General features: G+C 48.5%; 1 protein-coding gene and 2 long non-coding RNA genes across 3 annotated transcripts; 1 reads left to right on the forward strand and 2 right to left on the reverse strand.

Moving 5' to 3' along the window:
- The first annotated feature begins 1,134 nt into the window (after positions 1-1,134).
- Positions 1,135-2,640, forward strand: LOC109777197 (aspartic proteinase nepenthesin-1-like). The gene has a single exon (XM_020335839.3). It carries the CDS (start codon positions 1,157-1,159, stop codon positions 2,462-2,464), a length of 1,308 nt encoding a protein of 435 aa, XP_020191428.1. The 5' UTR covers positions 1,135-1,156; the 3' UTR covers positions 2,465-2,640.
- Positions 2,641-8,723: 6,083 nt separating this feature from the next.
- On the reverse strand, positions 8,724-11,943 carry LOC141041992 (uncharacterized). The gene is made up of 3 exons (XR_012203800.1): positions 11,715-11,943; positions 10,398-10,469; positions 8,724-9,064 (listed from the first exon to the last, which is right to left on the reverse strand). It is a non-coding gene; the product is annotated as an uncharacterized lncRNA (long non-coding RNA).
- Positions 11,944-16,968: 5,025 nt separating this feature from the next.
- LOC141041604 (uncharacterized) lies at positions 16,969-20,269 on the reverse strand. Its single transcript, XR_012202259.1, has 3 exons — positions 19,886-20,269; positions 18,569-18,640; positions 16,969-17,235 (listed from the first exon to the last, which is right to left on the reverse strand). It is a non-coding gene; the product is annotated as an uncharacterized lncRNA (long non-coding RNA).
- Between the last annotated feature and the right edge of the window lie 1,243 nt (positions 20,270-21,512).

Here is a 21,512-nt window from a genome sequence, read left to right on the forward strand (position 1 = left end):
GCCTGCCGCTGTCCCAGGCATCCACGCGCCGAAGCCGCCGGTGCCCACCATTCCTACAATGCCACCAGTGCCAACCGTGCCCGCGCTAACCACACCGCAGGTCACATGCAGTGCCGCCGATGCCGGCCGTGCCCACGCTCACCGTTCCCCAGGTCATGTTGCTGCCCATGCGTGCCATCCCCGTGATCACTTATCTGGGATTTATGTTGCCGGCGACCTGTAGGTCGGGGTTGCGGCTGGCGGTGACCTAGCCATCCCGTCCGGCCGGGGTAGCGCAGGTGGGAGAGGTGCGAGGAAGGGGAGGACGGGAGGGGATGCGGCGGCGGCGGTGCGGCTCCCCCGCGGTGCCTCTGTTTCTGTGAGGGTAAGTGGGAACTGGGCTGATATAGCTACCCCAATTAAATTTTTTTTTTTAGGATGTCTAAAAAAAACTGCAGTGTGAAGCTAGCTGGTTACCTATATCTGTGGCATGCATGCATGCATGGTTGCGTTTAGGCCGGACGGACGTGTGCTTGCGTTTTGGTTCTTTCGTTTGATGATTTATATAAGTAGGTTGACAACCGAAATATTTGAGTACCTTTCAGCAAAGAAACGGTCGTTTGACGTTTGCACATATCACCAATTTTTCCTAATCATTTATATCTGGTTGACGATGATGTAGTGTAACAGGCGTTTCCAGGCGCGCGCTGCCCCAACGCGGTTCTCTCTTATTATCTGATTGATCCAGTCAATTCATGCATCTTACGTGCTTTCGGACCATGACGGCTTTGACGAGCGAGCGCAATTATCCGGCGACCACGAGTCTAAGCCAATTTAGGAGGCAAGTTTGAATTCTTATTCCCTCGCACGCCGAACAAATAGCTCACCTAATCCCTCAAACTTTGGCCTGCACCTGCACGTAATCGTATGCATCACTCTCTTGGTGTGATGATGTGACAATAATCACAGGATAAACCTTTTGCAGTTATTTCCCGGCAACACACCAAAAAGACCAGCGCAGCATGCTGTGCTTGACCTAGTACGTACTGCGAACAAGTGTCGCCGGCTCATCGCATGCACATCACAGGATCTCTCGTATATAACCCTGAACATTTCATTACATATTCCATTCTTGTGCATTGCATCGGTCTTCTAGCTCCAGACATCGCGTGTGCAAATGGCGTCGCTCGCTGTGCTCCTCCTGATCCTTTCTGCAGCTCGGGCCTCCAATGCCGCCGCCGTCCGCGTCGGGCTGACGCGCGTCCACTCCAACCCCGATGTCTCCGCCACAGAGTTCGTGCGTGGCGCGCTGCGCCGGGACATGCACCGGCACGCCCGGTTCGCCCGGGAACTCGCGTCGTCGGGCGGCCGCACCGTCGCCGCGCCAACCCGGAAGGACCTGCCGAACGGCGGGGAGTACATCATGACGCTGTCCATCGGCACGCCGCCGCTGTCCTACCCGGCCATCGCCGACACGGGCAGCGACCTCATCTGGACGCAGTGCGCGCCCTGCGGCAGCCAGTGCTTCAAGCAGGCCGGGCAGCTGTACAACCCGTCGAGCTCCACCACGTTCGGCGTGCTCCCCTGCGCCAGCTCGGTGAGCATGTGCGCCGCGCTGGCCGGGCCGAGCCCGCCGCCTGGGTGCTCCTGCATGTACAACCAGACGTACGGCACGGGGTGGACGGCGGGCATCCAGAGCGTGGAGACGTTCACGTTCGGCTCGACGCCCGCGGACCAGACCCGCGTCCCCGGCATCGCCTTCGGCTGCAGCAACGCCAGCAGCGACGACTGGAACGGCTCAGCCGGCCTCGTCGGGCTGGGCAGGGGAAGCATGTCGCTCGTCTCGCAGCTCGGCGCCGGCATGTTCTCGTACTGCCTCACACCATTCCAGGACGCCAACAGCACGAGCATGCTCCTCCTCGGGCCGTCGGCGGCGCTCAACGGCACCGGGGTCCGCACGACGCCGTTTGTGGCCAGCCCATCGAAGGCGCCCATGAGCACGTACTACTACCTGAACCTGACGGGCATATCGGTCGGCACGACGGCTCTGTCCATCCCTCCCAACGCGTTCGCCCTGAGGGCCGACGGCACCGGCGGGCTCATCATCGACTCCGGCACGACGATCACGTCGCTTGTCGACGCGGCATACCAGCAGGTCCGTGCCGCGATCAAGTCCCTAGTGACGCTGCCGGTGGCCGACGGGTCGGACTCCACGGGGCTGGACCTGTGCTTCGCGCTGACGTCCGAGACGTCGACGCCGCCGAGCATGCCGAGCATGACGCTCCACTTCGACGGCGCGGACATGGTGCTGCCGGTGGAGAACTACATGATCTTGGGCTCCGGGGTGTGGTGCCTGGCAATGCGGAACCAGACCATCGGCGCAATGAGCACGCTCGGCAACTACCAGCAGCAGAACGTTCACCTACTCTACGACATCCACAAGGAGACGCTGTCGTTCGCTCCCGCCAAATGCAGCACGCTCTGAAGAGAAATGTACAAATATGTGTGTACATGCATGTGTGCCTTCGTAGGTGTTTTTCATCAGTTTTGTATAGTTTCGATTCTTTATTCTTTTCTCCGGTTGAGTTCAGAGTGTAAATTGTATGCTTCAGATTTATTTGCGGGAAGGCTGCCTAGTGCCCGCCCGACATATATAGGACATATTGCGCCACCTCGGGTTCGGACCACGCTGGAGGGAGTGGGTCCCCATCCTACTTGGCACGGCAAGTACGCGGGTGCTGCTCAACGGCTGTCCTGGGCCGCCTGTCACTCACTGCAAGGGGCTCTGGCAGGGCGATCCGGTTTCTCCCATGTTGTTTGTCCTGGTGATTGACGTCCTCGACCGACTCCTTCAGCATGCCGTCGCTGCCGGCGTCCTCATGCGGCTTACTCCGCGCCACATGGCCTCTAGCATCTCCCTATATGCTGACGACGTGGTCGTTTTCTGTCACCCACTAATAGAAAAGAGGGCTTTGGTTCAGGCCGGGTCAGCCCATTAGTCCCGGTTCAGTCCAGAACCGGGACCAATGGGGGCACTGGTCCCGGTTCGTGAGGCCAGGGGCCTACCGGGCCTCGTGGGGGCATTGGTCCCGGTTGGTGGGACGAACCGGGACCAATCGGCCTCGCTCCTGGCCCACCACCATTGGTCCCGGTTGGTGGCTTGAACCGGGACCACAGGCTGCCCTTTAGTCCCGGTTCATGCCACGAACCGGGACCAATGAGGTGCCTATATATACCTCTCGCCCGCGAGCAGAGCACTCCAATGCTATGTTTTTCTCTGGCCGGCGAAGGGAGGGCTTTGTGGTGCTCTAGCTCACCTCCTATGCACATGAGGTGTTCGATGAAATGCCCGAGCCACGCTAGTTAAGCTTTCTCCTCTCGAAGCTCGACCTCAAAGCTCCATTTTCCTCGAGATTTGTCTAGGTTTAGCGGCCCGTCACGTCTCATTCCCGTCTTCACCGCCGTCGATCGCCCGCGCCGATCTCGTCGCCGGCACCACCGTGGTGAGCCTCTTGTTCTTATCTTCTTTCTGAAAGAAAAAATTCTTACTTTAGATAGATACTTGTCTAATTTTCTTACTATTGTATTGCTTGCTATTATATAGTGCGATGGTTTTGGTATCCGCCCCCGTCGGCCCTCGTCCTGTTTATGATTCGGATGTGGTATATATTATCTTTATAACTATTGGTTCATTTACTGTTTATGAAAATTATGCCGACCAACGTGACATAGATTTTATTTATCTAGGAGGTATGTGAACCGGAAATTCCAATCGACCCTATTGTCGAGAGGTTAAATTTAGCTGAAGAAGAAAACAATTTCTTGAAGGAAAAAATAAAAAAATTGAGGAGGAGAAGATGATATTGGAGTTGCATGTTGCGGATGTCGTCGATGATCACAAGATCAAGATGGATGCAATGCGCTTGAAGATTAGAAAGATTAGAAACTATGCCATTCATACCGAGGCTTGGTATCATTATGCCGTTGGATCAATTGTTACCTTGGTTGCAATTATGATCGCATTTGTTTTCGCATTGAAATGTTTTACATAGTTTCAATGTATGGTTTAATTAATTAGATGCTCTGGAGAGCTATATGTTGTTAGATGAGAACTATGTATGTACTTTGGTTTTAATGTGACGATGAACTTCTATTAATTTGGTCACTTAATTATCTATTCATGATGTTCTATAATGGTTTTTGACACACTTAATTATATATAATGCACGCAGATGAACCGGCAATGGATGTACGGTGACAGACATACCTCCGAGTACATTAAGGGCGTGCATGATTTTCTCGAAGTGGCTGAGGCAAACAAGCAGAATGGTTTTATGTGTTGTCCATGCCCTAAATGTGGGAATACGAAGTCTTACTCTGACCGGAAAATCCTTCACACCCACCTGCTTTACAAGGGTTTCATGCCACACTATAATGTTTGGACGAGGCACGGAGAAATAGGGGTTATGATGAAAGACGGCAAAGAAGAAGAGGACGATGACAACTATGTGCCCCCTGAATACGGTGATGCTGCAACGGGGGAAGCTGCTGAAGATCAAGAGGAACCAGACGATGTGCCCAATGATGCTGCAACGGGGGAAGCTGCTGAAGATCAAGAGGAACCAGTGCCCGATGATGATGATCTCCGCCGGGTCATTGTCGATGCAAGGACGCAATGCGAAAGTCAAAAGGAGAAGCTGAAGTTCGATCGCATGTTAGAGGATCACAAAAAGGGTTGTACCCCAATTGCGAAGATGGCATCACAAAGCTCGGTACCGTACTGGAATTGCTGCAGTGGAAGGCAGAGAATGTTGTGCCTGACAAAGGATTTGAGAAGCTATTGAAAATATTGAAGAAGAAGCTTCCAAAGAATAACGAATTGCCCGACAGTACATACGCAGCAAAGAAGATCGTATGCCCTCCAGGATTGGAGGTGCAGAAGATACATGCATGCCCTAATGACTACATCCTCTACCGCGGTGCGTACAAGGATCTGAACGCATGCCCGGTATGCGGTGCATTGCAGTATAAGATCAGACGAGATGACCCTGGTGATGTTGACGGCGAGCCCCCCAGGAAGAGGGTTCCTGCGAAGGTGATGTGGTATGCTCCTATAATACCACGGTTGAAACGTCTGTTCAGAAACGAAGAGCATGCCAAGTTGATGCGATGGCACAGTGAGGACCGTAAGAAAGACGGGAACTTGAGAGCACCCGCTGACGGGTCGCAATGGAGAAAAATCGAGAGAAAGTACTGGGCTGAGTTTGCAGCTGACCCAAGGAACGTATGGTTTGGTTTAAGCGCGGATGGCATTAATCCTTTCGGGGAGCAGAGCAGCAATCACAGCACCTGGCCCGTGACTCTATGTATGTATAACCTTCCTCCTTGGATGTGCATGAAGCGGAAGTTCATTCTGATGTCAGTTCTCATCCAAGGCCCTAAGCAACCCGGTAACGACATTGATGTGTACCAAGGCCATTAGTTGAAGAATTTTTACAGCTGTGGAATGGAAACGGTGTACGTACGTGGGATGAGCACAAACAGGAGGAATTAACCTGCACGCGTTGTTGTTTGTAACCATCAACGATTGGCCCGCTCTCAGTAACCTTTCAGTACAGACAAACAAGGGATACCACGCATGCACGCACTGTTTAGATGACACTGAAAGTATATACCTGGACAAATGCAGGAAGAATGTGTACCTGGGCCATCATCGATTTCTTCTGACCAACCATCAACGTCGAAAGAAAGGCAAGCATTTCAAAGGCGAGGCAGATCACCGGAAGCCCGCCATGCGTACCGGTGATCACGTACCTGCTATGGTCAATGATTTACACGTAATCTTTGGAAAGGGTCCCGGCGGACTAGCTGTTCCGAATGACGCTGAGGGACACGCACCCATGTGGAAGAAGAAATCTATATTTTGGGACCTACCCTACTGGAAAGACCTAGAGGTCCGCTCTTCAATCGACGTGATGCACGTGACGAAGAACCTTTGCGTGAACCTGCTAGGCTTCTTGGGTGTGTATGGGAAGACAAAAGATACACCTGAGGCACGGGAGGACCTGCAACGTTTGCACGAAAAGGACGGCATGCCTCCGAAGCAGTATGAAGGTCCTGCCAGCTACGCTCTTACGAAAGAAGAGAAAGAAATCTTCTTTGAATGCCTGCTCAGTATGAAGGTCCCGACTGGCTTCTCGTCGAATATAAAGGGAATAATAAATATGCCAGAGAAAAAGTTTCAGAACCCAAAGTCTCATGACTGCCACGTGATTATGACGCAACTGCTTTCGGTTGCATTGAGGGGGCTTCTACCGGAAAACGTCTGATTAGCCATTGTGAAGCTATGTGCATTCCTCAATGCAATCTCTCAGAAGGTGATCGATCCAGAAATCATACCAAGGCTAAGGAGTGATGTGGCGCAATGTCTTGTTAGTTTCGAGCTAGTGTTCCCACCATCCTTCTTCAATATCATGACGCACGTCCTAGTTCATCTAGTCGACGAGATTGTCATTCTGGGGCCCATATTTCTACACAATATGTTCCCCTTTGAGAGGTTCATGGGAGTCCTAAAGAAATATGTCCGTAACCGTGCTAGGCCAGAAGGAAGCATCTCCATGGGCCATCAAATAGAGGATGTCATTGGGTTTTGTGTTGACTTCATTCCTGGCCTTAAGAAGATAGGTCTCCCTAAATCGCGGTATGAGGGGAGACTGACTGGAAAAGGCACGCTAGGAGCGGACTCAATAATATGCAGGGACGGGCATTCTTGGTCTCAAGCACACTACATAGTTCTACAGAACTCTACCTTGGTGACCCCGTATGTCGATGAACACAAGAACAATCTGCGCTCCAAACACCCGGAGCAGTGTGACGACTGGATTACATGTGAACACATCAGGACTTTCAGCAGTTGGTTGGAAACACGTCTCAGAGGTGACACCACTATTTGTGATGAGTTGTACTCGTTGTCCAGGGGACCATCTTCGACTGTATTGACTTACAAAGGATACGAGATAAATGGAAATACATTTTACATGATCGCCCAAGATCAAAAGAGCACCAACCAAAACAGCGGTGTCCGCTTTGATGCAACAACCGAGAGGGGAAAGGACACATATTATGGTTACATAATGGACATATGGGAACTTGACTACGGACATGATTTTAAGGTCCCTTTGTTTAAGTGTAAATGGGTCAATCTGTCAGGAGGCGGGGTACAGGTAGACCCACAGTACGGAATGACAACAGTGGATCTGAACAATCTTGGGTACACTGACGAACCGTTCGTTCTAGCCAACGATGTGGCACGGGTTATCTATGTGAAGGACATGTCTACCAGACCGAGAAAAATAAAAGATAAGGAAGCGAATACATCATACGATGAGCCAAAGCGCCACATAGTTCTTTCAGGAAAAAGGGACATTGTGGGAGTGGAGGGCAAGACAGACATGTCTGAAGATTATGAAAAGTTTCCTGAAATTCCTCCCTTCAAATTCAAGGCTGACCCAAGCATCCTGATAAACGATGAAGATTATCCATGGTTACAGCGCAATAAGCAAATGACACAAGCGAAGAAAAAGTGAAGACTTTCTCCCGCAACTATTATGATGATACCATGCCAACTTTGTAACAGACGAGTATGATACCATTGTCCGTTTTGTACACGAAGTGCATCCAGTTTTTGCCATAACCCTCTCAACTTTATTGCACATGCTATGTGGATGAAATGATGATACCATGCCAACTTTCAACCTTTTCAGAGTTCATTTGAAATGCTTTTCAATTTCAGGGTCTTATAGCTCAAAATAACCAATAAATGCATGCAAAATAACAAATGAAGTCAGAAAGGGTTGAAAATTGATGATGTGGCTTTGAATGGTGCATTTTGAACACACAAAAAGTCAGGAGTTCAAATAAGTTTAAAAAAATGAAATCCTTTTGTAACAGACGAGTTTCCGTATGAAATCCTGATACTTCGAAAGAGATTATCCGTTTTGTACACGAAGTGCATCCAGTTTTTGCCGTAACCCTCTCAACTTTCTTGCACATGCTATGTGGATGAAATGATGATACCATGCCAACTTTCAACCTTTTCAGAGTTCATTTGAAATGCTTTTCAATTTTAGGGTCTTATAGCTCAAAATAATCAGTAAAATGCATGAAAATGGTGCATGAAAAATAACAAATAAAATAAATAAGTAATTAGAAACAAAATAATATAAAATTTAATAAAATATATAAGTAGAAAAAAAATAAAATAAACTTTAATAACATAAATAAAATTTATGAAACTAAAATTATCAAAGTATTTTCTGTTCAAAACATTATAAACAACCTCTAGTATTATTGAAACTAAAATTATATAAAATTGATGGAACTAAAATTATCGAAGTATTTTCTGTTCAAAATCATTGAAAGAAAAAATAATTTTCATAAACAACTTTTTTGTTAGAAACTTTAATAGCAAAAAGAATTATCATAAAGTAAAATAAATAAGTAATTAGAAACAAAATAAAATAAAATAAATAAGTTTTTGTTGTAAGTAGAAACAAAACAAAATAAATAAAGCAAAAAATAAAACAAAAAAATAGACTAAAAATGAAAATTATGCCACCTACTGGGCCACCACGGCCTGAATACGACTAGAAACCCATCCATGGGCCAGGATTCAGGCCCGCAGAAGGCCCAGTAGGCCCACAAGCATGTACAAAGAGGTTAGGCCTGTGACGCCCCCGATTTGACCGTACACTAATCATGCACGCAAATGTGTACGATCAAGATCAGGGATTCACGGGAAGATATCACAACACAACTCTACAACATAAATAAGTCATACAAGCATCATAATACAAGCCAGGGGCCTCGAGGGCTCGAATACAACTGCTCGATCATAGACGAGTCAGCGGAAGCAACAATATCTGAGTACAGACATAAGTTAAACAAGTTTTCCTTAAGAAGGCTAGCACAAAAGTAGCAACGATCGAAAAGGCAAGGCCTCCTGCCTGGGACCTCCTAACTACTCCTCGAAGCCGAACTCCATGTAGAATCATCCTCGGGATCTCTAGCTCCTGGACTCCAGCATCTGGTTGCGACAATCCGGTATAGAAAAAGGGAAAAGAGGGAGAAAGGCAACCGTGAGTACTCATCCAAAGTACTCGCAAGCAAGGAGCTACACTACATATGCATGGGTATATGTGTAAAGGGCCATATCAGTGGACTGAACTGCAGAATGCCAGAATTAAAAGGGGGATAGCTAGTCCTGTCGAAGACTACGCTTCTGGACATCTCCATCTTGCAGCATGTAGAAGAGAGTAGATTGAAGTCCTCCAAGTAGCATCGCATAGCATAATCCTACCCGGCGATCCCCTCCTCGTCGCCCTGTTAGAGAGCGATCACCGGGTTGTATCTGGCACTTGGAAGGGTGTATTTTATTCAGTATCCGGTTCTAGTTGTCATAAGGTCAAGGTACAACTCCGGGTCGTCCTTTTACCGAGGGACACGGCTATTCGAATAGATAAACTTCCCTGCAGGGGTGCACCACATAACCCAACACGCTCGATCCCATTTGGCCGGACACACTTTCTTGGGTCATGCCCGGCCTCGTAAGATCAACACGTCGCAGCCCCACCTAGGCTCAACAGAGAGGTCAGCACGCCGGTCTAAACCTATGCGCGCAGGGGTCTGGGCCCATCGCCCTATGCACACCTGCACGTTGCGTACGCGGCCGGAAGCAGACCTAGCCCCCTTAATACAAGCGCGAGCTTACGGTCCAATGCGGCGCGCGCCACTCAGTCGCTGACGTCAAAAGAGCTTCGGCTGATACCACGACGTCGGGATACCCATAACTACTCCCGCGTAGATGGTTAGTGCGTATAGACCAAATGGCCAGACTCAGATCAAATACCAAGAACTCGTTAAGCGTGTTATGTATCCGCGAACGCCGACCAGGGCCAGGCCCACCTCTCTCCTAGGTGGTCTCAACCTGCCCTGTCGCTCCGCCATAAAGTAACAGTCGGGGGCCATCAGGAACCCAGGCCCACCTCTACCGGGATGGAGCCACCTGTCCTTTCAGCCCCCTCATCAGAATCACTTGCCGGTACTCAACGAGCCGACCCGACTTTAGTCACCACATGTGTCATGTATATAATGTATATAGTATATACCCGTGATCACCTCCCGAAGTGATCACGGCCCAGTAGTATAGCATGGCAGACGGACAAGAGTGTAGGGCCACTGATGGAACACTAGCATCCTATACTAAGCAGTAGGATAGCAGGTAAGGGTAACAATTGTAGTAACAAAGACAGGCTATGCATCAGGATAGGATTAACGGAAAGCAGTAACATGCTACACTACTCTAATGCAAGCAGTATAGAGAAGAATAGGCGATATCTGGTGATCAAGGGGGGGCTTGCCTGGTTGCTCTGGCAAGAAGGAGGGGTCGTCAACTCCGTAGTCGAACTGGGGGTCACCGGTAGTCTCGGGGTCTACCGGAAAGAAGTAACGGAGGGGGAACATAATAAATAACAGAGCAATCAAAGCAACACAAAGCGTAACATGACAATACGCGGTGCTAGGTGTGCCCTAACGCGGTAGTAGGTGATACCGACGAAGGGGGGAAACATCCGGAAAGGTATTCCCGGGGTTTCGCGTTTTCGGACAGATGAACTGGAGTGGAAAGTTGCGTGTTTGCTATGCTAGGGAGGTGTGGCGGACGAACGGGCTGCGTATCTGGATTCGTCTCGTCGTTCTGAGCAACTTTCATGTACAAAGTTTTTTCATCCGAGCTACGGTTTATTTTCTATGAATTTTCGAAGTTTAAACAATATTATGGAATTCCTGAAAATTGGCTAAGTCTGAGAATTGTTCAGTTTTTTTCTTAAACTTCACTTGGCTGTTTTCCGAAGGCTATAACTAACGTTATGTAGATCTAATGAAGACACTACATATAAGTGTTTTATTCTATATCAACAGCACTACAAGGCCATGCCATTAGATAGCCTGAACAGCTTCTGTAACAGGTCCATTTACAGCTCTGAAGTAGTTAAGACAGTAAATCTGTTTTTCAGTTTTCTCTCTTAACAGAACATAGACTTTTGTCATTTTTATAGGAATTAATCCATGCCGTATTTGAATTTGGTCCAATGGAATAATTTGGAGGTTGTCATGTGTACTCCCAACACAAATTAATTTCAATGAAGTTAGACTTTGTTTGACCATAGTTTTGTTGCCATCCAGAGAGCTAAGAAGGTAGAAATAGCAAAAGCTAGCCAGCGCTACAGTAACATTCAGTTACTGTAGCAGTGGCAGTAAAGCAGCGAAACGCAGCGGCAGGAGCGGCCGCAAGCGCGGGCGGGCAGCTGCGGGAGTGGGCACGCGCGCGGACGGACAAGGGAGGCCACGGCGGTCAGGCACAGCGGCTAACGGCGCACGGGCGCCGGCAGCAGCAACAGCATAGAGCAGCGGCAGCAAGGAGCAGAGAGCAGTAGCGACAAGCGCGGGAACAGCGGGCGACGTGCGCATACGGCCGGGGCGCGGCGGCCACACGCGCAGACGGGCGCGGGGAAAGGCCCAGGGCGCGGCCAGGGAGCAGCAGTGAGCAGACCGTAGCAGTGGCGGCTCCAGCACGCATGTACGCGTACGCGTACGCGGGGGGTTCGGACGAACTCGGGGACGACGTCTACGGCGACGAAATCGACAGGGGGAGAGGGGGTTTTGGAAGAAGAGCTCACCACGGTTCCAACGGAAGTGACGAGGAGGCCTGAGGTGGACCGGAGACGAGGCAATCGGCGACGGCGGCCGGCGATGTACGCGAATGACTCGAGCTTGATGGCGAGCGTACAGGCCCTCCCGGCTTGATTCAATGGTCGGGGACGAAGGAGACGACGACGAGGATGCTTCAAGACAAATTCGTACGGCGCGGGGAGCACGGTGGTCGTGATGGCGTCGACGGCCATGGCGTACGCGAGCTCGGGCGAGCGGGCGCGTCGAGGGAGAGCGAGGCGCGGCGCGAGGAGGAAGGGGGAAGAGGCAGGGGCGTCCTAGGGTTCGAGGGGGAGGGGCGCCGTGGTCTTGTAGGTGAGGGGGAGCCGGCAGATGGCCTCCACGGCGTCGGTCGGCCGACGGATGGCCTCCACGCCCCCTGCCCTCACTGTAGTGAGGTAGCAGGAGGGATGGAGGTGGGCTGCTGGGCCAGCAGGCCAACTGGGCCAAGTGGCCCAGGGGAGGGGAGGGGCTTTTCTCTTCCTTTTTTTTAACGTTTACTTTTATTGTATTTTAGTTTCCTTTTGTTTTTTTGTATCTTATTTCTTTTCTGTTTTATTTTAGTTACATTTTTTTTAGTTTTGTAAAATGCCAAATGAGCACCTAATTTAGTATTAATAATTAGTCCACTGCCACAATTAACTTGGCACCTAAAATAAAATATTTTGTAATTGTTGAGTATTTAAAGTATTTAAATAATAGTTTTGCCACTGTTTTATTACCATTTGATATTATTTAAACATTTTATAAAGGTGTAGTTTCTCCACAATAATTACCTATGCATTATTTGGCAACACCCCAACATTTTAGTTTTAATATTTGGAAACTTTTGTTGTTTGCCATATTTTGAATTTGAATTTTGATCTGGTTTTGAACTAACGCGAGATTATCAACTCTAACAGAGGTGACGTGGCATCATTAGCGTAGGTTTACTATAGCATAATTATCCGGGCGTCACAATTCTCCTCCACTACAAGAAATCTCGTCCCGAGATTTAAGAGGGAAGTAAAGGGGGAAGGTTCGGGTTACGAAATTCTAGGGAGTGTTCTTGGTCTTGGTGGTTCTTCTCGAAGAGATTGATCCATTACATTGATGTCTTCATTCTGCTGTTTCAGGTCATCAAGATAAAGCTGTCGTCCTTTCTTCGGGAACTCCATCGTACTTACGAATAGGTAAGGGGCAACTCTACAACGACAGGATGTTATAAGGGAAAATCATCTGGGGGTATCCCAAGAATGAACATATGAGTATCTCTCGAGTTGAACAAAGGAAACACATCGAGAGCAAACTAGGACAGTGCAATAAGAAGTTTCGAGCGGATAGGCAATCGTTCATTGCCTGAAACAGAGTGTGAAAGGGGTTCAAAGCAATCGGAATAAGTATTATGTCTGGTACCAGTATAGATCACTAGGCAGGTGGCCCGTGAGTTACATAAGAAGTCAAGCGCGAGGAATAACTTTGGAAACCGGGGGTGTACAGGAGAGTCAGGTTTCGATCCTGTGGAACTGTGGGTTATGGGCCCACCATATGGTTTTTTTTATAGGAGCAGTGACATCTTGCACGGTCATGATAGCAAGGCATGTCAGGGAACACCCTGTCAGTTATGTCGGCAACACGTTGGTACCAAGGGCGAGGGACGAAGAGAACCATTTTCCTGCTCGTTCAAACGAGGCGGACCATTAGGCAAAGTTCTCGTCCATCGGTGGTTACCGAAATGTCACCAACAATAGTAACAGGGTCTTACTGACAGAGTTGTACACCGAGGTGTTTACATAAGCAGGAGAATATTACTGCTTAGATCATATAGATCACCAGAAAGGTTAAACCAAACAATGAAAAGGAAAATATGATTATCAGATTAAACAGAAGAATGGAAAGGAAAATGTGTTTAAACACATATTTCAGGGGTATATCCTTCCCAAGGACAAGCAGCGTATCATATCCATGACAGGATAGATAGTAGAAAATCATTTAGGTAAGGGGAGAGGAATTTCATGACATCACCCATACAGCGGTGTTTGGATAATTGAACAAGAAACATTTAGTATTGGGCTTCAAATGTTCTTGTTGAAAATCGGAGTACCATAGACATGCTTTGAGATAGCATTGACATGGTCAACAGGTGAAGATCAGAATTTGGAAACAAAAAGGATCCATCAGGAACAACTTATAGAATAAGTCTTACAATTTCCTCATGGAAGAATAGCTAACCTTGCTAAAAAGAAAAACTTATAACAATAGGTCCTCCCGCCAGGTGTGCTGGGTATCATCACCTTATTGGGTCATAGTAGACCAGTGTTATAACTCTTGGAAAAATGTTCCAACCATCATATATGACCGAGATTCAGATATGAACGGTGTTTGGATACCTCAGACTCTGGATGCCTGAGAAGAAAGGTGCAAAACAATTTGACGAGACGACATTGTAAGATCCTCGGAAAATGAACTATGGAAGCGAGTTCTGAACAAGGGTCCATCATTAAATCAAGGGGAGGTGAGGAGGTGACTGATTGACTCAGCGACAATCCGTTGAGATCTCCAAAAGATGGATTTCCCCAACTATTTCAACAAGGAGATAACATAGCTAGATCGAATGTCTTAATGACGTATGCTCGAGGAAAACATACACAGTTAAACATTGGTTGAAAGGTGCACCCGAAATATGGGCTAGGTAGCAGGATCAATGTTTGAATGATGATTCATTAAGCCATAGACGTAGACTGAAACTATAGGCCAATAACTTCAAAGCATTAGGGTTGCTAGAAGTTTAGAATTTACACATCACAAACCATTTGTCGGTATTTCGTTTAGAAACAACACGGGGATCAGATAACAAATAGAGATGGAGAGAAGTATTACTATATCAAGAATTCTCAAGAGGTGGAGAAATTCTCACAATATCCTTGACATAAAAGATGGTAATACTCCAAGGTAGAACATAACATAGGCTGGTTAGCAAGGAGCTCCATAATTTGATCAAGTTTGTGATGAAAGGAATGAAAGGTTGTTGTCGATGGTAACTCAAATTACCAAGGAACGAGGATGGCACTTATCATCAAGAATTCCATTGATATCCTGGAAGGAGTCAAAATGTTGATGATGTTCACGGCAAATTTTGTCAAGAGGCTCCACGAAGATGTAATCGATCGGCGATGACATCAAGTCAAAGGAATGATGAAGCGATAGGTTAATGGAACCAAGGGGAAGGCACAAACTTGAAATCAAGCCTGTTGTTCGAGGCGAACTAATATGACGAGGAAGATCGACGTAAGCTTAGCTCATCACCGAAAGTTGTGTTCCGGGAAGGACCGGGTAGCACAGTTAAAAGTTTGCACGATAATGATATAGCCGATAAGGCTAGGAATGACTTGAAGGATTATTACACTCGTAAGCAACAAGAATTACTTAGAGTTATTGAATCAGAGTGCGGAATCGATTCGCTTATCGGTGTTCTCGAGTGACTAATAACTCAGAGCCCGTGGAAAATTGGGATCAGTGAGAATGTAGCACTTGATGAAGAACTCATAAGAAGTTATGCAGTTCCATGATAATCTCGAGATACCAGGGGGTAATACTCGACGACAGATCAAGGTAAAGGTTGGACTAGGGTATTGCCCTGCAGAAGACAAGTGCTCAAACTTGCACAAGAAACGGAATCAAGGAGAAACATGGTCGGAACCACGTCCACGGATACCAGATGAACTTATTACAAGGGGGTAATTATTATAAGAGAAGCTTCCATGATAGGATCTACATCGTGCCCATGGCCATGAACTCAAAGGTTCAAGGTCGACTCCCACTTCTTCAATGCATAACCTTCCATTCGCCTCTCGTATTTTGATAATGACATTAGTTGTCGAAAGTTTTACCTGCTGCAATACCAGATAAGTATGTCCCGCAAAATCTTTCGGGTTCTCACAGATTAAGGAAGGCATAGTTTCAACCCATCGGGGCATCGTAGAAAGATATACTACAAACTTCAGGAGTAAACAACACAAGCTCAAAAGTAGAGCATGGTTGACAAAGCAGAGGATACAATTTACCAAAGGCATTATGTATCCGAGGAAAAGCTCACAGGCTTATTGAATATGAAGGACGCTGTCGGATAAAATCCAACAAAGGATCTGGTGGTCCACAAGGGATCTGACGTGAGCAACAGTACTCCACCAGAGGAAGAAGAATGCAAGGGGATCAGATTATAGAAACAACTGACTAACTCAAAGCTCAAAGGCAAAGGGATTATGATTTCCAAATCAAGGGATCCGAAGCAATGCTCTAATTAGGGATGGATAAGTTGAATAGCCTTAGGGATACAATCGACAGTAATTTGATTAGTCGAGAACCAGCTCCTGTTCAAATGACATCTGAGCCAGAAGGATGAATTATAGGATTCGACTGAGGAATGCGAGCATCGCAACATATAGAATCAACAGACTCAAAAGATAATGACAAAGGATGCCAATAGGATTACCAGACTTATGGGATTAATCATAATTAAAGCAAGCAAGAAATTCCAGAGCAATAGGTTGCTGAGGATTTTCGAAAGATTGAATGGTATTTCGAGACTTTGTGAAATACATGAATCATTTGGGGATGAGCGGATACTCGGTAAGTGCGAGGATTATCCGTAGGGGTATTCAGGTGACAAAGAACAGCAAGGTAGTAAGCTCAAAGGATTCTCGGAACAACAGAGAGAATTTCGGGGTATCTTGTAATAACAAGATCATCTGGGAAACATTGTATGAATGGCGAGTATACGTGGTTATCCATAGGAGTTTATCGATGAAAGGGAATTGCAAAAGCGATGAACACAAGTTCTCGGGTTATCAGCGTAGAGTATCTTCAGGGTCTTCACGTGCAACAGACGATCATCAGTAATAAGGGGCTCTCCGGGTGAAAGTGATAACGAGATCCTAATGTTAGATTTAGTAAAATCATTTAACCCGAATAGAAGAGAGATCAGAGTCCCAGAGTATAGGCAAGGAGTAAAAGATCCTAATACCACCCAATGGCGACGTGGGCCCGTAAGCCACACAACCATGTTAGTAAAAGTTTTTCAATGACTAGACTCGACTTCGGCCAAGGAGTTGGAAAGGGGACTCCTAAAGGCAGTCAGCTCTGATACCAACTTGTGACGCCCCTGATTTGACCGTACACTAATCATGCACGCAAATGTGTACGATCAAGATCAGGGATTCACGGGAAGATATCACAACACAACTCTACAACATAAATAAGTCATACAAGCATCATAATACAAGCCAGGGGCCTCGAGGGCTCGAATACAACTGCTCGATCATAGACGAGTCAGCGGAAGCAACAATATCTGAGTACAGACATAAGTTAAACAAGTTTGCCTTAAGAAGGCTAGCACAAAAGTAGCAACGATCGAAAAGGCAAGGCCTCCTGCCTGGGACCTCCTAACTACTCCTCGAAGCCGAACTCCATGTAGAATCATCCTCGGGATCTCTAGCTCCTGGACTCCAGCATCTGGTTGCGACAATCCGGTATAGAAAAAGGGAAAAGAGGGAGAAAGGCAACCGTGAGTACTCATCCAAAGTACTCGCAAGCAAGGAGCTACACTACATATGCATGGGTATATGTGTAAAGGGCCATATCAGTGGACTGAACTGCAGAATGCCAGAATTAAAAGGGGGATAGCTAGTCCTGTCGAAGACTACGCTTCTGGACATCTCCATCTTGCAGCATGTAGAAGAGAGTAGATTGAAGTCCTCCAAGTAGCATCGCATAGCATAATCCTACCCGGCGATCCCCTCCTCGTCGCCCTGTTAGAGAGCGATCACCGGGTTGTATCTGGCACTTGGAAGGGTGTATTTTATTCAGTATCCGGTTCTAGTTGTCATAAGGTCAAGGTACAACTCCGGGTCGTCCTTTTACCGAGGGACACGGCTATTCGAATAGATAAACTTCCCTGCAGGGGTGCACCACATAACCCAACACGCTCGATCCCATTTGGCCGGACACACTTTCTTGGGTCATGCCCGGCCTCGTAAGATCAACACGTCGCAGCCCCACCTAGGCTCAACAGAGAGGTCAGCACGCCGGTCTAAACCTATGCGCGCAGGGGTCTGGGCCCATCGCCCTATGCACACCTGCACGTTGCGTACGCGGCCGGAAGCAGACCTAGCCCCCTTAATACAAGCGCGAGCTTACGGTCCAATGCGGCGCGCGCCACTCAGTCGCTGACGTCAAAAGAGCTTCGGCTGATACCACGACGTCGGGATACCCATAACTACTCCCGCGTAGATGGTTAGTGCGTATAGACCAAATGGCCAGACTCAGATCAAATACCAAGAACTCGTTAAGCGTGTTATGTATCCGCGAACGCCGACCAGGGCCAGGCCCACCTCTCTCCTAGGTGGTCTCAACCTGCCCTGTCGCTCCGCCATAAAGTAACAGTCGGGGGCCATCAGGAACCCAGGCCCACCTCTACCGGGATGGAGCCACCTGTCCTTTCAGCCCCCTCATCAGAATCACTTGCCGGTACTCAACGAGCCGACCCGACTTTAGTCACCACATGTGTCATGTATATAATGTATATAGTATATACCCGTGATCACCTCCCGAAGTGATCACGGCCCAGTAGTATAGCATGGCAGACGGACAAGAGTGTAGGGCCACTGATGGAACACTAGCATCCTATACTAAGCAGTAGGATAGCAGGTAAGGGTAACAATTGTAGTAACAAAGACAGGCTATGCATCAGGATAGGATTAACGGAAAGCAGTAACATGCTACACTACTCTAATGCAAGCAGTATAGAGAAGAATAGGCGATATCTGGTGATCAAGGGGGGGCTTGCCTGGTTGCTCTGGCAAGAAGGAGGGGTCGTCAACTCCGTAGTCGAACTGGGGGTCACCGGTAGTCTCGGGGTCTACCGGAAAGAAGTAACGGAGGGGGAACATAATAAATAACAGAGCAATCAAAGCAACACAAAGCGTAACATGACAATACGCGGTGCTAGGTGTGCCCTAACGCGGTAGTAGGTGATACCGACGAAGGGGGGAAACATCCGGAAAGGTATTCCCGGGGTTTCGCGTTTTCGGACAGATGAACTGGAGTGGAAAGTTGCGTGTTTGCTATGCTAGGGAGGTGTGGCGGACGAACGGGCTGCGTATCTGGATTCGTCTCGTCGTTCTGAGCAACTTTCATGTACAAAGTTTTTTCATCCGAGCTACGGTTTATTTTCTATGAATTTTCGAAGTTTAAACAATATTATGGAATTCCTGAAAATTGGCTAAGTCTGAGAATTGTTCAGTTTTTTTCTTAAACTTCACTTGGCTGTTTTCCGAAGGCTATAACTAACGTTATGTAGATCTAATGAAGACACTACATATAAGTGTTTTATTCTATATCAACAGCACTACAAGGCCATGCCATTAGATAGCCTGAACAGCTTCTGTAACAGGTCCATTTACAGCTCTGAAGTAGTTAAGACAGTAAATCTGTTTTTCAGTTTTCTCTCTTAACAGAACATAGACTTTTGTCATTTTTATAGGAATTAATCCATGCCGTATTTGAATTTGGTCCAATGGAATAATTTGGAGGTTGTCATGTGTACTCCCAACACAAATTAATTTCAATGAAGTTAGACTTTGTTTGACCATAGTTTTGTTGCCATCCAGAGAGCTAAGAAGGTAGAAATAGCAAAAGCTAGCCAGCGCTACAGTAACATTCAGTTACTGTAGCAGTGGCAGTAAAGCAGCGAAACGCAGCGGCAGGAGCGGCCGCAAGCGCGGGCGGGCAGCTGCGGGAGTGGGCACGCGCGCGGACGGACAAGGGAGGCCACGGCGGTCAGGCACAGCGGCTAACGGCGCACGGGCGCCGGCAGCAGCAACAGCATAGAGCAGCGGCAGCAAGGAGCAGAGAGCAGTAGCGACAAGCGCGGGAACAGCGGGCGACGTGCGCATACGGCCGGGGCGCGGCGGCCACACGCGCAGACGGGCGCGGGGAAAGGCCCAGGGCGCGGCCAGGGAGCAGCAGTGAGCAGACCGTAGCAGTGGCGGCTCCAGCACGCATGTACGCGTACGCGTACGCGGGGGGTTCGGACGAACTCGGGGACGACGTCTACGGCGACGAAATCGACAGGGGGAGAGGGGTTTTTGGAAGAAGAGCTCACCACGGTTCCAACGGAAGTGACGAGGAGGCCTGAGGTGGACCGGAGACGAGGCAATCGGCGACGGCGGCCGGCGATGTACGTGAATGACTCGAGCTTGATGGCGAGCGTACAGGCCCTCCCGGCTTGATTCAATGGTCGGGGACGAAGGAGACGACGACGAGGATGCTTCAAGACAAATTCGTACGGCGCGGGGAGCACGGTGGCCGTGATGGCGTCGACGGCCATGGCGTACGCGAGCTCGGGCGAGCGGGCGCGTCGAGGGAGAGCGAGGCGCGGCGCGAGGAGGAAGGGGGAAGAGGCAGGGGCGTCCTAGGGTTCGAGGGGGAGGGGCGCCGTGGTCATGTAGGTGAGGGGGAGCCGGCAGATGGCCTCCACGGCGTCGGTCGGCCGACGGATGGCCTCCACGCCCCCTGCCCTCACTGTAGCGAGGTAGCAGGAGGGATGGAGGTGGGCTGCTGGGCCAGCAGGCCAACTGGGCCAAGTGGCCCAGGGGAGGGGAGGGGCTTTTCTCTTCCTTTTTTTTAACGTTTACTTTTATTGTATTTTAGTTTCCTTTTGTTTTTTTGTATCTTATTTCTTTTCTGTTTTATTTTAGTTACATTTTTTTTAGTTTTGTAAAATGCCAAATGAGCACCTAATTTAGTATTAATAATTCGTCCACTGCCACAATTAACTTGGCACCTAAAATAAAATATTTTGTAATTGTTGAGTATTTAAAGTATTTAAATAATAGTTTTGCTACTGTTTTATTACCATTTGATATTATTTAAACATTTTATAAAGGTGTAGTTTCTCCACAATAATTACCTATGCATTATTTGGCAACACCCCAACATTTTAGTTTTAATATTTGGAAACTTTTGTTGTTTGCCATATTTTGAATTTGAATTTTGATCCGGTTTTGAACTAACGCGAGATTATCAACTCTAACAGAGGTGACGTGGCATCATTAGCGTAAGTTTACTATAGCATAATTATCCAGGCGTCACAAGGCCCGTAAGCCTGCTTTAGAGAGGAGCTCGACAGCTTAGGCGCACCGCACCTTATAAACAGGTGCGGCTCTCTCTCAGCTAGCGAGGTGGGACTAAACTCCCACCACCACGCCGCTGTGCAAGGCTTTCCGTCCCGGTTGGTGGCACCAACTGGGACTAAAGGGTGCCTTTGGTCCCGGTTGGTGGCACCAACCGGGACCAATGCCCCCCTTTAGTCCCGGTTGGTGCCACCAACCGGGACCAAAGGCCGCCGCTTCCGGGACTAAAGGTAGCATTGGTCCCGGTTGGTGCCACCAACCGATACCAATGCCCTTTGTATATAAGCTGGACTTGTGAAATTTCACAACTTCACCGTCAGTTCGTGCCCGACGCCCCAGCGCTGCTCCTCGTCGCCGTCGCCGTCATCGCCCTGCCTCCGACGCCGTCGCCGCACCGCCCCTGCCTCCGACGCCGTCGCCGCGCCGGCCCCTGCCCCGCGCCCGAGCCCCTTCCCGCGGCCTGCCCCCGCGCGCCGGCGCCCTCGCCTCCCCCGTCGTCGCCATCGCCAGACGCCCCCGCTGTGAGCCGTCGCGCCGGTCCGGCTTTGTTTTTATTTTGTATTAGATTAATTTTTTGTTCATATATATAAAATGTAT

This window comes from Aegilops tauschii, chromosome 2, assembly GCF_002575655.3.
Source record: "Aegilops tauschii subsp. strangulata cultivar AL8/78 chromosome 2, Aet v6.0, whole genome shotgun sequence".
Taxonomy (NCBI): Eukaryota; Viridiplantae; Streptophyta; class Magnoliopsida; order Poales; family Poaceae; genus Aegilops; species Aegilops tauschii.

Excerpts from the sequence above, each read along its gene's own strand:
- LOC109777197 (XM_020335839.3), top strand. The coding sequence starts at position 1,157 with ATGGCGTCGCTCGCTGTGCTCCTCCTGATCCTTTCTGCAGCTCGGGCC.